General features: G+C 23.9%; 1 protein-coding gene and 1 long non-coding RNA gene across 4 annotated transcripts in view; one reads left to right on the top strand and one right to left on the bottom strand.

Annotated features, from left to right (window-relative positions):
* LOC114124466 (DNA primase large subunit-like) overlaps nt 1-16,848 on the top strand; it is a 238,416-nt gene that overhangs the window by 221,207 nt on the left and 361 nt on the right. The window contains exons 1-4 of one of the 2 annotated variants that reach the window (XM_027987720.2): nt 14,096-14,214; nt 14,336-14,519; nt 15,921-16,174; nt 16,240-16,817. In XM_027987720.2, the coding sequence (XP_027843521.2) occupies nt 14,347-14,519; nt 15,921-16,174; nt 16,240-16,817 (1,005 nt within the window). In that variant the 5' untranslated portion in view covers nt 14,096-14,214; nt 14,336-14,346. Of the gene's footprint in view, nt 1-14,095; nt 14,215-14,335; nt 14,520-15,920; nt 16,175-16,239; nt 16,818-16,848 lie in introns of those variants that run through there. The other variant, XM_050199436.1, reaches the window with a different exon arrangement.
* LOC126549644 (uncharacterized) lies at nt 4,624-13,515 on the bottom strand. 2 transcript variants are annotated; one of them, XR_007603747.1, is made up of 3 exons: nt 13,080-13,515; nt 5,500-5,628; nt 4,624-5,433 (listed from the first exon to the last, which is right to left on the bottom strand). It is a non-coding gene; the product is annotated as an uncharacterized LOC126549644 (long non-coding RNA). The 2 variants fall into 2 exon arrangements; XR_007603748.1 differs by having other exon boundaries at nt 13,084-13,515.

Below are 16,848 nucleotides of genomic sequence, written 5' to 3'. Positions count from 1 at the left end.
TGAAACAATTCATCGTTTTCTTTCTCGCTGTTCATATACCAAAAAAAAATAAGATATTTTTATATTTTTATTAAAACCGTACCTGATTTCCTTGAATAATAAAAGTATACACTCTGTTTAATTAAAATGATTATGAAAGTATAAATTTTAAATCATTGAAAATTTTAGACTGATAACGTTTAAGTCATTACTTATTAGTGTTATTATTGATTTAGGTATTCAATATAATACATACAATATTTAATACGTTTATCAAGTAAATTATACAAACTGATCATTTTTAATATAATTAAATATAATTTGTATAATCATAAATTTAACCATTTTATTAAAATAAAAGTCAATATAATATCAACTGTTAAAAAATATTAGTATTAACTAACATTAAATAATATTTTTATAGAACATTCAACCTATAATTTTTTTTTGGAATCAACAAAATTAATATTATATTTTCAACAAAAAAATGTTAATTCTGATAATAAATACCTTTAAATAAAAATTATAATTAAAAAATATTATCAAAGCAATAGCCATAATCTTTTTTAATATATTTTAATTAATACATCTTATGCATCAGTAGGTATATGAATAGTTAATTAAGCGTAGTTTGTTTACAAATTTTATATAACTACCTCCTAATCTGACGAATAACTCTAGAAATTTTTTATTTTTCTCGCTAACTTAGTCTAATAAAGAAAATGCTAACAAATTATTACAATTAGGTATCTACCTCAAATAGAATAATAAAATCCAATAAAATAAATTAATGAATGATTAATAGGTCCCTACTAAAAAAAGTTATTCAATTATTTTTTTTACAAATATAAATTAATATATTATTTATTAGATATACTAATAAATATATAATATAATAATATACTGAGCAGAGAGATAAATGTATTTATTTTACAATGATGTGTGTTTTTTATTTATTTATCTATTTTTTTTTGTGTCTGTCATCACCTTTAAAAGCAATAAAAATGATTCAATTTTCAACTTTAAGAGTACCTAGTTTTTGGTAACAATATAGATCTAATTATTATTTGAGGGGGGAGATAAATTCCAATACTTTTTTTAATAATTGGGTAACTTTCCCAAAAAACTAAGAACAATTTTTACACTATATTAAATTTTACTAAATTGATTTCTTTATTATTATTTATTTTAATTCAAAAACGAATAACCATAAAAATTTAAAATATTCAGCAAGTTTTTATTTTATCATTTTCCATACATAATATAATTTTCAAAATAAGTTGAATCTATTTATAGTCATGAGAAATTTAAAATTTTTTTTTGTTATTTTCTTTAGCTGAGGATAAAAAATTATAAGCTAAGTCAAAATTCTTCAAAATTGAAATTAAGATCCCTCACAAGTTTTTCTTATATCTGTATAAAATCATTAAAATTATAAAGGCACGATTTTCTTTTTTTTAAGTTCAAATTCTTACACAATATTTATCATTAAAATAACTAAATATTAATAATATCATAAATTAAATATTTTCTGCAAAAATTAAATAAACCAATAGTAATTTAATAATTTGATAACAAAATTAAAAACCCTATCATAATTAAAATATATACTTAGTGTTTAAGGTTTAATCTGTGGACTGTATCGGTTCAGAATCGTGATATACCTATATATAATATATAATTGAATTCAAATTTATCACATCCATTACAATGACCCACTCGACACCCACTTACGGTAAAATAGTACCCACTTGTCCCCCACCCACATTTTTTTAATTGTGTGTAATTCATACTTGGAGTGAATAATGGAGATATTTTATACTTCAATAATTACATAATATATACAAGAAATAATTAATAATTATCATTCAAATAATATCATCTAATCAATAATTTATTTTTAAAAAAAAACAATTATTATGTTTTGATTAAAATTAAAATATTATTTTACACTCTTAACTAAACTATACTTATTATAATTGAGTACATTTTAAATTCTTTAAATTATATGGAGGAAAAAGTATTTTGGAAAAATACGGTACTCGACTATCTCATTTTGAAATGAAAATAGCTATGATCAAGTTTCTATATCAATTATTATAGTATTACAACATTTATATAATTTATTTGATTTTTCAAATTTCTAATTGGAACAAAAGAACCAAATGATAGTTATTTTATGACTGAACATATAAAAATATAGCTGTTAGACATATAAATCACTATAATAATATATTAGTGGGTACCTACCGTTGAACACGTGAGTCCCAATCATAACGTTTTTAACCACAAAATCGTTTCAGAGTTGGGATCTACAATAAGCTTCTGCCATGACGTATTATCTTCAACCTCATTTTTCAAGACAGTTAAATAAATCTAAAATTTTAAATTACCTTTTTTTTTGTTAATTATTGTACATTATATACACTTAAAAAAATATTTGTTAGCGTATCAATGAAACGATATTAATATAATAATAATTATATTTATATTACTTTATATTAATTTTTATACTTATTATTTTGTGTTAAATTTAAAATAAACACAATTTTATAGTTATTAGCGGTAAACATAATACATCTAAGATAAATAATAAACTATTAACTAATTATTATTATAAAAAATAATACTATAAAACTATACTACTAAAAAACTTAGCTAAAATCGTTACGAACGTCGTTACCCATTTATAATTATAGCCATACTACGTTATTTTACTTAGCTAATCACTGCATGATGAAATGTTTTACTTTTAAGTAAAAATATCCTATTTGGTAAACCTAACATAAAACAACAAATGTACTATTTTATTTAAAAATAGCTGTTTCAAAAATTGTTTTGTATTGATAACAATACTTGTTATTCCTTCGTTATAACTTATAACTTATAATTAAATGATTATAATAACGATATCCCCTGAAAATATATTACAATAATGTTATGATAATTCTGTCCACCTGCGTCTTTCATCAATATTCAAACACCATTAATATTTAATGCACGAGTCAACCTTCATATCAATAACAATAATACATTTTATTAATTCCCATTTTGAATATTAAAATATTATGTTATTTTTTCAAAAGTATAAATTTACGGAATCATGATATAATATGTATAAAATATACTAAAAATTACAAGCTTTTCGAGAGAATTCAAAACGTACTATTACAATTGAAGTTTAGGTACCTATATAATACATAAAATGATTCTTATAATAGCAAAAACTCATTATTTCGAAGAATAATAATATTCTAAAAAAATTTATAAAATTTATTATTTAAATACATTTATACAACAGTAACATGACATTTTAGATACATAATAGAAGTACGTGACTATGAAAACAAAAGATGTTGAAAATGCACAAAGTACAAATGAACTAAAATATTCACAACGTACGTATCCAGTAAAGAATTTATTAAAGAAAATAAAACCTGAATGAAATTGTTTACGATAATACGGTTGACGAGAGTTATGATAAAAAATTGTAACCGCATTTGACCTTAACGCGGCCACTTGGGAGAGGTGACTGTAATTTTGTGTGACTATAATAATACTATAATATGTCACACCGTACACCACATTATTATATTTTAGCTTAAATTATTTTCAAAGTGTCAAATATATTAAATTCTTCGTTTGTATATTTATTTATGAGCTTAGCGAGTATATGCACCATATATATGGAGCGTCCCGCCACGCTTGTCACCGCCAACAACTTTTTTCTAACACATTTTTATGAAAATAATTACTGTATCGGATAACCATTCATCTATCTACAACACAAAAACATATTATTAATCTATTTTTTTTTTTAATTATTTAAAATCGCAATTATTAATTTATATTGAGAGCATTTATAGAGTTTTACATAGAGTTTTACTACTCTATAATACGTTTTTAAATATTAAAAATTATCATAAATTCTTCATTATATTTTTAAAATATAAAAAACTTAAAGTTATTAATAATTGTTAATATTTATTTACTTTTAGGATACATAATATCCTAAAGTTCAAAGAATATAAAAGTATATTGAAAAATATAGTACTATATATTATATGATCGTTATTCTACACTTTGTGTTTAGTAAGAAAATGAACATGGGTAGATATTAGATAATTAATACTTACATAAAATGTTTCATTATTTAAATATTTTAAATCAAAATATCATAGTATGTATATTCAAAAATTAGAATTAAGTTATAAAATATAACGTCTACATTTAACTAAATAATAAATTAATTTAATTTAATTCAAATAATTTTCAGATGCCTAATTTGATTTTTTTTTTTTTTAATTTTCTCAAACTACTTAACTTACTTTACATTAAGTTCTAAATGGGCATTATGTAAATGTCAAGTAATTTTAAATTTCTTTAAAATATAAAGATTTCGTTTCAAATGAATAATGTATACAAAATTATTTTCAAAAGTATTTTATCGTATACCTACTCAAATTTTCCTATATTATATTTTAGTTAATTTGTTTTTTATTATAAATAAAATATCCCTCGGTATTTGATATTTCACTATTTATCACTTAAGTTATGTATTTAGTTTTAGTCTAACATTAAAAATTATCTATGATTATGAATAAAAATTAATGTAATGTACTTCTATAAAATATATTTTGGTCAAATTTTTACATCATATATTTTTATTAATTATTATTTAAATTGGATAGAGTAAACGGTCCTTCAGAATCTTCATGTCAGCTGTTTAGAATAGATGAACGTTATTGCTGGCTAATAATGAACAACGCTGTAGGTACCCGTTTTCCACGGGAGGTTTTCGAATTTACCGCCGTCTACTGTGTCAGACGATATTCGAGTTGATTCACATTTTCAAATTTATGAGACGTATACACATGAAAGTCACATCATAAACATCTAATGTTTAGGCGCTATTTGAGTGATTATACACCCACACATCATGTATACATAGAAAAGTGTCGTTTTTCAACATTAATACAATTTCCATTCTAACCCTATTGGAATTGTGCTTTCCATTGACTATCCTCTCATCACTAACTTTAAATTGTATTCCTGCACGTCATAAGTACCGAGCGGCCAGCTAGCAAAAATGACTCAATACCTCGCGATGGTGCAACAACATCTAAAAACATTGGACGCATCATCGAATAAACGAGGCTTCGGACGACATATATTTAATGATTCTTGACACGATCGATGAAATCATAACGACTACCGAACAAGAAGAAAAAGAAGATGCAGATATCGATAAAATAGAAGAAGATGTTATGGATAGTCTGTTGATATTGGTGTGCAGATCACCATCGCCCGCAGCAGGCGAAGACCCGCCGAATAATGGATCTGTAGCCATTATCATCGAGAACGGATCGCTTTGCGACGGTGCAGAAATCGTTGTAAACATCACCTCGGTGGCTAAGGGTGAGGAAGTTACTTTTTTGATCAACACATTTTGTCCTACAACAAATTAAATATTGTTAAATTTTTTTTCCTAAATGTCGTGCCACATAAAGCCATATATACCTATATGTTTTTTTACTTGTTCTAAAAGCCACTTCGGTAACCTTTTTTCTTATTCTTATTTCTTATACGTTTTGTTATTTTTACTCAAACAAGTCACTTTGGCAACTTTTTTGTTCAACTTATTTTGGCCTACAACAAATTAAATATTGTTAATTTAATTTTTTTTCTTCTAAATATTGTGCCACATTGAGCCATCCATGATTTTTTTTATTGACTAAAAATGTTAATAAAATTAATCTGCACAAAAAATTATTACTTCTTCTTTTTTTATATTATCGAGAACATAAAATCAAATTTACGTTCACTATTACAAAATAATGACTAATGAAATCGTTAATAAATTATATTAATAGAATTATTTATATTATTAACATTGAAGCTCACGTATCAGTTTCCGCCATTTTGTCGGTTGGCAAAACATAACATTTCCTATACAAAATGTATTAGGAATAACATCGTTTTTAAAGGTAAAATATAGAAATAAATGAAAAATGAATTATATAAAATATTTTTAATTTTTTTAAACAACAGGTTTAGACATCATAAAATACAATTCAACATAATTTACCATATAAAATACCATATAATACCAACCGAAAAACCTGCAGGCTTCAATTGATAGCGGGAGTTCACTATCTAGTTCTATACAGAAATTTGTGATTATATAGTCCATTTTTATCAATTTTAATTGTATTATCATTTTACTCGTAAATTTCTCGTTTACTGTAGAAAAGATATAAATCAGACTGTACAAAGATCTAAAAATAGCATTCGAAAATAGCAGTTTACAATAAAAAAGAGACATCAATATTTAGTTTTATGTCTCATCTACAAAATTATAAAATGTGGACTTATTCGCTTGATTAGTGATTCAATTATATATTATGATGTTTTAATGACTGAAGTTTTTAAATAAATTTAAATTTGCATTCAGTATTTCTAAAAAAAATAAACCAAAAATAGTTTAATGATTAAGTTTAATAAGTAAAACAATTTGCTTATTAATCATAAATACAAAAAATAAGAGAAAATATATACAAAATACTAATATTACAATTGAATAATTGTCAGAACGATAAATCCAAGACTAATGGCACAAACTTATATTGCGTGTTATTTTAAATTTGAAGACAATGATAAATCATTGGATTCGTAAAGCATTTCTTAACGGATCCTGGCTTAACTGAAAATGGGCAAAAAAACGGAAGTATCGTAAATTTCAACGATTTTTTGTTTACCAATTCAAAATAGAGAAAAAATGAATTCTAAAGCTAGTACAATCTGTGTTGAATTTCCGATTTATAGATTTATAGGGCTATATGTAACTCTTACAAAATGTTTACCATGTTTACCATACGAAAAAGTGTAGGAAAGCTATAATATAAACATGGGGGCTACATTAAAGAACAAAATTATTATAAAAATTATAAATACTTCAACAATTTTAAAAATAAAATTGGGTATTAATAACCAAAAGACAATTTAAAATCAAATCTGTTTAGGTATTGATAATACTTAATATTATATTTTTTCTTAATAATTATTAATTGCAAGACTAATAAAGTACAGCACTATTATAATATATATTGAAAATATTTTATTTTGGATAAAATTATTCATAGCGCTTTAAATATATAGGTAATACAATATGCTGACAGAAAGACTCCGATCGAAAATGTTTTTTGTATTCTTAGATACAATGATTTTTTTTAATTAATACATCCATTGCAGTGACCAATTAAATAACGAGAATGGTATGTATACTTTTTAATTGCTTTAATTTTTACAAAAATAAATATTTTATAAATTTAAAATGTCAATATAACTGTTGACAATTTTGTTAAAATAGGTACCCATTTAGTATAAAAACTCTTATTTAGTTTACTCTCTGGTGAACAATAAAATCAAATTTTTACAACAATACTTTTACTACTTTTTATTGATATTCTGTAAATATATATATATTTTTATTATTTGAATTACGTAACTGAAATCTTGAACGAAAAACTTTTCTCTCGACAATTATTTTCCTGATTCATTTGCAAAAATATAAAAATGTTTTACAAAACTATATTTGTGTTTAAGAATTTTGATAAATAAATATTTGGTGGTACAAAAATTATACAACAGCAAAAATGTTTTTTTATTTTTTTTGCTTATACTCTTGAGATATTTTTAATAAATTATCGGTATATTCTCTATCAGTCGATTAATTAACTATTAATTTATCTATTTATAATCATATTATAATATTTCATTTTTTTTTTCAATCTTAAATACATCGACATCTATTATCATTAATATAATATGCAATATTTACATTTTTAACAATTCATAGTTTTTACATTAAATTATATTATAATTCAGATTTTTACTGAAATATGGAATTGGTTGCCATAAGTGTAGGTGTTTTTGACTCTTGGTGATGATGTAGTTGACCGTTATTGTGTCACATAGTGAGGGTTCATCTTTGCTCATTAAGGAGCTATGAGTTAGGTGAGTGTATCCAATTCTGAATCAGTTAATTACAATTCCATCTTTTGTACTAAGTTCAAGATTTAGGCAAAAACTACTATTGATTTTTTTTGTTTAGTTTGGTATTAAAGTTTCTCCTGTAAGAGTCTCATTTATTATTTATATGGAAATTTATTTCGTTCTTCACGTCTGGGTATGTGATATAATTTAGAAAACAAAAACTTAAAAAATAAAATTATTTTTTAATCCACTTAAGGTTTGTAATTATTTTTTACAAAGGGTAGTAGCTGGGTGTAAATTTCAGCTCCTAACTTTCAAATTTGTATAGGTATGTCAGGAAAAGATATAGAGTACAAACGACGGAAATACAAGCATAAACGAAGCACAAACGGACGACAAACTTTGGTTTTAAAATTCCATGGTGAGCGGGCTAAGCATGTCTCCAGCCCCCACTTTGAAAGTTAGATAACTTTGAAGGACTTAGGCATAAATCAGTATCAGTGCAAACGAAGCACAAACGAATGGAGTTAATTTTGTTTCAAATTCCAAAGTTGTGAGGCAGGGGACATGGAACTCATCTCATCTAGCAATGAAATACAATCTGAACGCAATTAACCTATCAGTGAATAGAACTGGTATAACTGGAATACAATTCACCTAGCTTATTATCAATATTTATTTCCCCGGACGACATTCATCGAAGTATATTTTATACTGATATTAGTATTATAATTTATAGTACGGTTAGTTAAACTGAACTAATCTTAAAAAAAAAAAATCACAAAATTACATCTTATACATGTTATATACATATTATTTATGTATGGGTGTATTATTATATAATACCTAATTAATAATCATAACTTATAAATACAATAATTATTATTATAAAGTGCATATAATAATATTACTAGCTGCTATTCAATTTTAAATCAATATTGACTTAGGTACCGAATAAATAGGTTCGTGGCATAAATAGTTTAAAGTATATTAATGTAAACATTTTGAAAATTGAATCGTGTATAATAATTTATAATAATAGCAGTGAAAAATTTCAAGTCCTTGCAAATAATAATACGTAAAAACTAATTGGTTGTTATAATATACATTAAATATGAATATCCAATGTCATAATAATAATTTCAACTTCAGACCCTCATAAAAATTAATGTGAAATTACGCTGATAATTTTAATAATGACGACTTATATGGTCTCTCATTAAATATTCAAACTTTTTAGTTAGTAGAGCAAAACATTTTTGAAACATTTAAAGAAAAAAATTTTAAGAAGTATAAATAACTCAAAAAAGCTAAAATGTTTTATTAATTATAGCTATGGCTAGGATTTATACGCAATAAAAAATTGTAAAATATGCATTTGGCTTACTAAAAATATGCAATTAACTAATATTATAGACGCTAAAAAAAAAAAAAATAAATAAATAATAAGTTTTATTATTAATAAAATATTGTTCTTAACTATTAACGCTATTTGTGTAAATATATAACAAGAAAAATTACATTGTGTTTTTTATTGCATGTGATGTGAACTCGATAAGTAGTCAATAAAATGGGTGTGATTTCAGGTAGAAAATTGTATTTATTAAGTAAATCCTATATTTGACAAAATCGATTTTGTTTTTTTGGTGTTACTCAAGAATAAATAACAGTATAGCTATACTTGAAAAATTCACCAAATGTTTGTATTATTTTTTTTTATTTATAATAATATTTTCAAAATATTTTTATTCTTTTTGAGTTCTTTATGGTATAAGAATTTTTTTTCTATAATTTATGATAAAAATTATTTGTTTGGTATAAATGCTTAAAAATATAATACAAAGCTCTTTAAAAAATCTTAATTTTTTAAATAAATAGATATATCGAAAATCTATAGACTAGACACCATATTTTCTCTGAGCATTAGAATCTCAAAAAGAACTAATTATTTTATCGTTCAAAATTCATAAAAAAAATTGTTTTCAAATATAAAATTTGAAAATTTAATACAAAGTTTTTTTAAGTATAAAAAAAAATTCTAACAAAAACCCAAATTAATGTTTTATGAGTATTTGAAGTTCACATTTTTACGACAAGAGACATTCACTAGTAAAATAATTATTTTTTCATAAACAATTTTTGATATTTTAATTACATTTAATATAAAAAAACAATAAATACTTGAAATATTAACAAAATGTTGAGATTATCATTTTTATTAAATTATAAAATTTTAACTATTTTTAAGCATGATAAATTTTAAATTTTTTTTAGTTTTTTCTTTCTATTATTGTTGATTATTAAGTATTTACTTGGTAAGCATTTTTAAAGATTTAATACAAAATCCCGACTGCGTTCGAATTGTATGCCAAAAAAAAAATTGTCCGAATTACATGCCATCTCATTGAGGGGTTTGTTCGGATTGCATGCCGTGTATCAGCAATAGTTTATTTATTATATAGGTACACTTATTATATTAAGTATAACTTAAACTTTTTTTTGAACTTTTTATAATTTTTAATTATATTTATATAGTAATGATTTATTTAAAAAACTGGACTAAATTTTTATTATTTGAATTATTTATTTCAAAATTATCAAATTATATATTGTTATTACCTATAATTATTTATTTAAAATATATCATGTAGATACAAATGTAAAATATATTCACTTTATTATACTAAACTAAATGTAACAAAAGCCCGTTATTTCAGTGAAAAAGTAAGTTAAATTAGAAAAGTTCAAAAGACAAGTTTAAGTTATACCTAATATAATAAGTGTATTATAAATAAACTATTGCTGATACCTGATAATCTGATGGCATGCAATTCGGACAAACCCCTCAATGAGGTAGCATGCAATTCAGACAGACCCTTTCAAGAGATGGCATGCAATTCGGACATTCCAATTTGTTTTTTTTTTTTTTTTTTGCATGCAATTCGAATCCCACATCAGTGCCCCGGTCCAAGATATGGGTAAACCGGGTAGTTGCCCGAGGCGCTTTTAATATACAAATATTTTATAAACTGTAATGTAATATTTATACAAATTGACAGTAATATACCTATTCTAAATGACTAAATTCTCCATTACATAATATTCTGTTATATAAGTTTTTTCATAGATTATACATCACTTTCCAGTTTCTATTATTGTATTACAAATAAATAAAAAATAATATACAATAATATATAATCATTAACTCAAGAACATATACTCGTATTATGATTAACATAAGAATGTATTTTTAATTTCTTACAGTGTTTACAGAAAGTAAATAGTTGAGTTTTATAAGTTGATATTATTTGGTATAAATATATATATATCATTATAAATATTAATAATTAAATACTTATGATGAATGATATAATAATATATAACAAATGCGATATTTTCTGAAAAAATAAATCAACTAAAATGTATTGTAACTCTAACACTAAACATAAAACTAATAACTTTAATAGCTATAACAGAAAAGCATTATCTTCGCTCAAAGTTGCTTTTCACATACAATGATATAGGTACTTATCATTGAATTCAAATTTAACATACCTAATGACCCACTCGTGATTCGTCACCCAATATACAGCAGAGCTAGAGCAGTAACCTAGATAGATTTTTTTATTAATTATTTAACAATAACTTTCTTTGGATAATTAGCGTTTGCCGGAATAAATGTTTTTATGATAATATATTGACACTAAAAAAACATAATCTTGAAAATCTAAATAAATAAACCAAATACATATATATGTATAACTATACATCATTTCCCGTTGTCAAATTCGACAATCAAAGAACCTTAAAAACAAATTACATTTCTTTTTTAAATCATATTTATTTATTTACTCGTATATATATTTATGTGCACATTTTAACTTTAATTGACAATATGGAAATGATTGAAAATTAATTACCTATGTAATTATATAAGTCAATTATTGGTATCCAAACTTTAAATACTTGTAAGAGCTAATTAGGGATTGTCGATTTTTTATTGTCTATTGAATCCAGAGTAACGCTTTTCCATATTGTCCTCGATATTGTCATATGTGTGTTTATAAATGTATCATTTATAAAAATAAATTTCTTCTTGAAAAACTTTTATTATTTTATTAATCCTGTTAGTATTCACCGATTATGTAACGATGAACCGAAAAACAGTCTATGTCCTGAGGGTTATTGTAAGGCACTTTGATAATAAATTGTATTAATTGTCAAAAATTTGAATTTATAATTATTAGGAAGAAGAAAATCGGTGGGTGTAAATTCTGAGTACATCTCTCCCTACAACATATCAGAGTAAAATTAGATGACAACTCGATGACTTAATATAGTCTTAAAAAAATATACAGGGCCATATTTACGCAAATACGCAATGACAAAATAGACATTTGTCCTAGGCCCACGTGGCCAAGGGGCCCACCGGTGACTATCACTAACCATGTAATATTATATACTAATATATTAGTTGGTTGAAATAAAAATTTATTTTTTATTTTGTCCTGAGCCATATACTTGGGAAATCAGGCTCTGAAAATATACTAGAACATTCGAATCACTAAATACTATTTTAATTTGGTATAAAGTAGATAGTTTAATAATTATAATAGGTAACAATTATCTGATTTATCATCATTTAAATTGCGTAAAACTCGTAAATGTGTATAATATGTTTACATCATTATATACTCAAAGATTTAAAGTTACCTAATGTCTTGAACGGTTTTTTATAAATTATGATGTCAATCTATGGTTATTTCTTTTGGTTTATTTTGTGCTTTATAGTATTATTTGTGATACTTTAACCACACTTTAATACAAAATTATTTCATATAATTATAGCTAACCAATAAGCTGTACCTAGTACATGATAATAACTAGCTTACTCGATATTTTTCAAATTTTTAATTAGGTATCAACATTTTTTAAATACCTACTTTTAATTATTTCTCTAAAGTAAAACAAAAATACCTACACAATAATAAACCAAACTCCGCTCACAATCGTTTTTGACAATTAAAAAGGTATTTATAATTATTTATCAATATCTAATTTATAATAATATAATATCATAGCATTTAGGTTTTAAACTTAGGTACCTACTAATACCATGGAAACGTCATCAATCATAAATTGTCACTTGTCAGTTGTCATAATTCATTAAGTTATAAATTCTCAAAATCATAATACTAAAATGCCTGATATATTATTAAACGATATCAACGAAAATAAAAAATAATAAATGATAAAATTAAAATACCTTACAAGTTACATGAATTAACTTAACTTATGTATTATATAATATTACTTTACTATTATTACAAGATTTCTTCTAAGTTCTAGGCATCATCGCCGATCGCCGTGTCACACTGTCGTTCCGTGATAAATAGGGCTCGGAAGTTGTAGGAGCTAAAAATGACAAAATATGCATGCAAATATGCACAAAAAATTTACAAAATATGCACGAAAAATGTTGAATATGCAAAACAAAATATTTTGAAAATGCTGTATAAAAAACTGTATAAAATATGTAAAATAAATGTATTAAATATAAAAAAAAATTAATAAGTAGCTGTAAATGTAGTTGGCTGATTTTCAAAGATTGTAATTTTTCAATCTAAAAATAAAAATATAGAATAAAAGTTATTTAAAAATTATATTTATTTATTTTTAATTTAGAGACGTTTTTGCAATAAAGATAAATACGCTCTGTAGTAATAGTCGATATATATAGATATGATACGGTGTACGTTAAATAATCAAAATAAAATAATAAAACCATAATTGTTAGAAGAAAACTACAGTTTTTTTTAGAAAATATTGAACAAACATAGAAATCCTATTAAAATTAAGAAATATGCCTAAAAAGCATATGGAAATTAAGAAATATGCACTTTTTTTCTGAAATTGACAAAATATGCAAAAAAATGCATTTTTAATTTTTGTATTTAAACTCGTCACAGTATCGAAAGAATTTCTAGCTTGGTCTGCTATAAACTGAGAGCATACAGAAAAATATGCAACTCCTACAACTTCCGAGCCCTGGTGATAATGAAGTAATCTAAACGAGATTCAATCAGCTGCTTACAGATAAGTGATAAAAATTACATTGATAAGTGATAACCGATAAATTCGACACAAAACGGTATGCATTGCGCCACCTATCATTTCAAATATAGATAAACAATAAATATTAATATTTAATACAGACAAAACGAACAATTATAAAACAAAGTATGTTGAATAAATAATGTTTTAATTTCTATTGTATATTAGAAATTTATTTGTGATTTAAATATAATAATATTATTATATTTCATTGTAATATATATCATTTGTGGTTTACTTTTGTCAGATTATGAAAAAATGTTTTATTTACAAGTACCCGATATAAATATATCCATATTGGATATTGAAGATTCAGCTTTATCACGTTTGGGGCATTTTGCTACTTATTCCAAATTAACTAACAAACAAAATCACTTGAGATATTTGAGGAATTCTAGTCTTTTAGACTACTCTGGATTTCTGTCACTTAGGTATGAACTTCATTTATACTTGTTTATATTTATTAAACCTTAAACTATTATTGAGCCACAAAAATGTAAAACTACAACTATATACTAACTATAATATTACTAACTACTATTCAATGTTCATAAACATGTAGGTATACAAATTATACTTTTATTATCTACGTACCTTTCTGTTTATTATTAGTAAATTTAATTTACAGATAATATGAGTACCTAATTTGGAATAACTAATAACTAAAAATACTAATAATTTAAAACTTAGAATAAAATTAAGTTGAGTGTATTATTAAAGTTAAGGTTTTATTTAACAAAAAAATTTCTTAATGAATTGGTATAAAGATACTTACTTTAACTCAACTTTTTTTGTACAAGGCTCAAGGATACTAGATGCCGTATTGTAGCAATGCGTGTAGAAAATCCTAGATTGTATAAAAACATTTTTATAACCTATTATTATTACTAATGCTTGGTTTATTATGTAATTACCTACTATTCTGTTTTGACTTACCATATTCTAATTAACTATACCTATTGAATATTTGTCATTCTAAATCAAATCCTCTGAGTACCTGTATAAGTGCAACTAGAACCATTTTAGGGGGAGGGGAGGTCCTTAACTCATGTATAGTATTTATATAATATTTATCCAGTATAAATATATAATTCACAAAGCATGCACACTCTTATTGTTTCCTTTCATAATATATTTATTCAAATTATAATTATTGGAATTTTTATTTACTCTTACCATATTTTCAATTATTTAGATTTATAAGTACAAAATTAGATTAATAATTTACATTAAAAAAAGGTTAGTTCTGATTTTTAAAAATTAAATTCATATCACCACAGAATATTCATTAAATGATTTAGCAAATTGATGCATTTACCAAATTTTAAAAACAGTTTTGTAGCAATGTAGCATGCTTACTAATTTTTGGAAATTGTATAATTCATTGAAGAAAACAAGCCACCTAGATATCCTTATGGTTATAATAAATTTTCTTCACTTAGTGTGTTGAACTGTACAATTTAGTAAGCTAGTTTTTTTCAAAAATTAATTTTTAATAATTTGATTAAATACTAGCGTTCAAATATAAATTTTTTATTATTTTTTTTTTTACAGCTTATTATTAGGTAGTTTTTATATTTTAAGTGGTTTATAAAAATAATAGGTAACATTGATACCTATCACTGTAAGATATTATTTTAAATATGTGTAATGCATAATATATATACTATATAGGTATAAGGTATATATAATATAATTTATTAGTATTTAGTTTTTCATATTGTATTAACATACCTACAAAAGAATATTATGTGTAAATTTATAATCACTTAATGTTAAAGAGTTAGCTAACTCAAAAGAATTTGTTTACAGTAATACATTAATATTTTCAGAACCCATGCAAGTTTAACCGATGACCAAGCATTAAAGGAAATGGTCATTGAAGGAGAATGCCGTTTAATCTCGGAACGTTTAAATTTAATGAAACCAAATTATTTAAGAAAATACTTAATAAAAATTATAGATGATATAAGACTTTTTGATGTTACTAATGACAATATAGATGTATTACTAAAATTCTGTTCAGAATATAAGGATAAACAACATGTGCCATGTAATGAACATTGTAGTGCACAGTCTATTGAAGGTTTGTAAATAAACATATTTTTTAACTAAAATTCTTCATATTTACTAATCAAATTTTTTTTTCAGTTCCTTGGCAAAAATGCCTAACATTAGTTTCCAATCGAAAAGTACACCTTAATCAAGGCATTGCCATTGTACCTTGTAATCAATGGAATAGTGTATTAGTTGATTTATTTCGTATAATTTATATTAAATCATTACGTACAATCCGTCGCTCTATGTCTGCTTCAAATAGTAATAATTTACAAATTGAATATCTCAGTGAGAAAATAAATGGGTATTATAATTCTAAAATAGCCTTTTGGAAAAATATTGATAAACAGGTATCTTTGGAAGAACTCATTTCAAATAAAATATCAATACCTCCTTGCATGTTATTGTCATTAAATTCATTATTCACAAATCATCGACTTGCACATGATCCCCGTTATCGGTTGACATTATTTTTAAAAGATATAGGAATACCTTTCGAACAGACTTTAGCGTTATTTCAACAAGAATATTCCAAATGTGGAAATTTAGGAAGTGCATGCACACATTCTTGGGATAAACATCACAAACAAATAGAATACAATGTCCGACATACTTACGGTATGGTGGGGTCAAAAAAAGATTATCAAATGACTTCTTGTGTTTTAATGCAGGTATATTTCATCAACTTTTCAAGAATTTAAA

Source organism: Aphis gossypii, chromosome 2, assembly GCF_020184175.1.
Source record: "Aphis gossypii isolate Hap1 chromosome 2, ASM2018417v2, whole genome shotgun sequence".
NCBI classification, from domain to species: Eukaryota; Metazoa; Arthropoda; class Insecta; order Hemiptera; family Aphididae; genus Aphis; species Aphis gossypii.
This window is presented reverse-complemented; position numbering and strand designations above follow the sequence as displayed.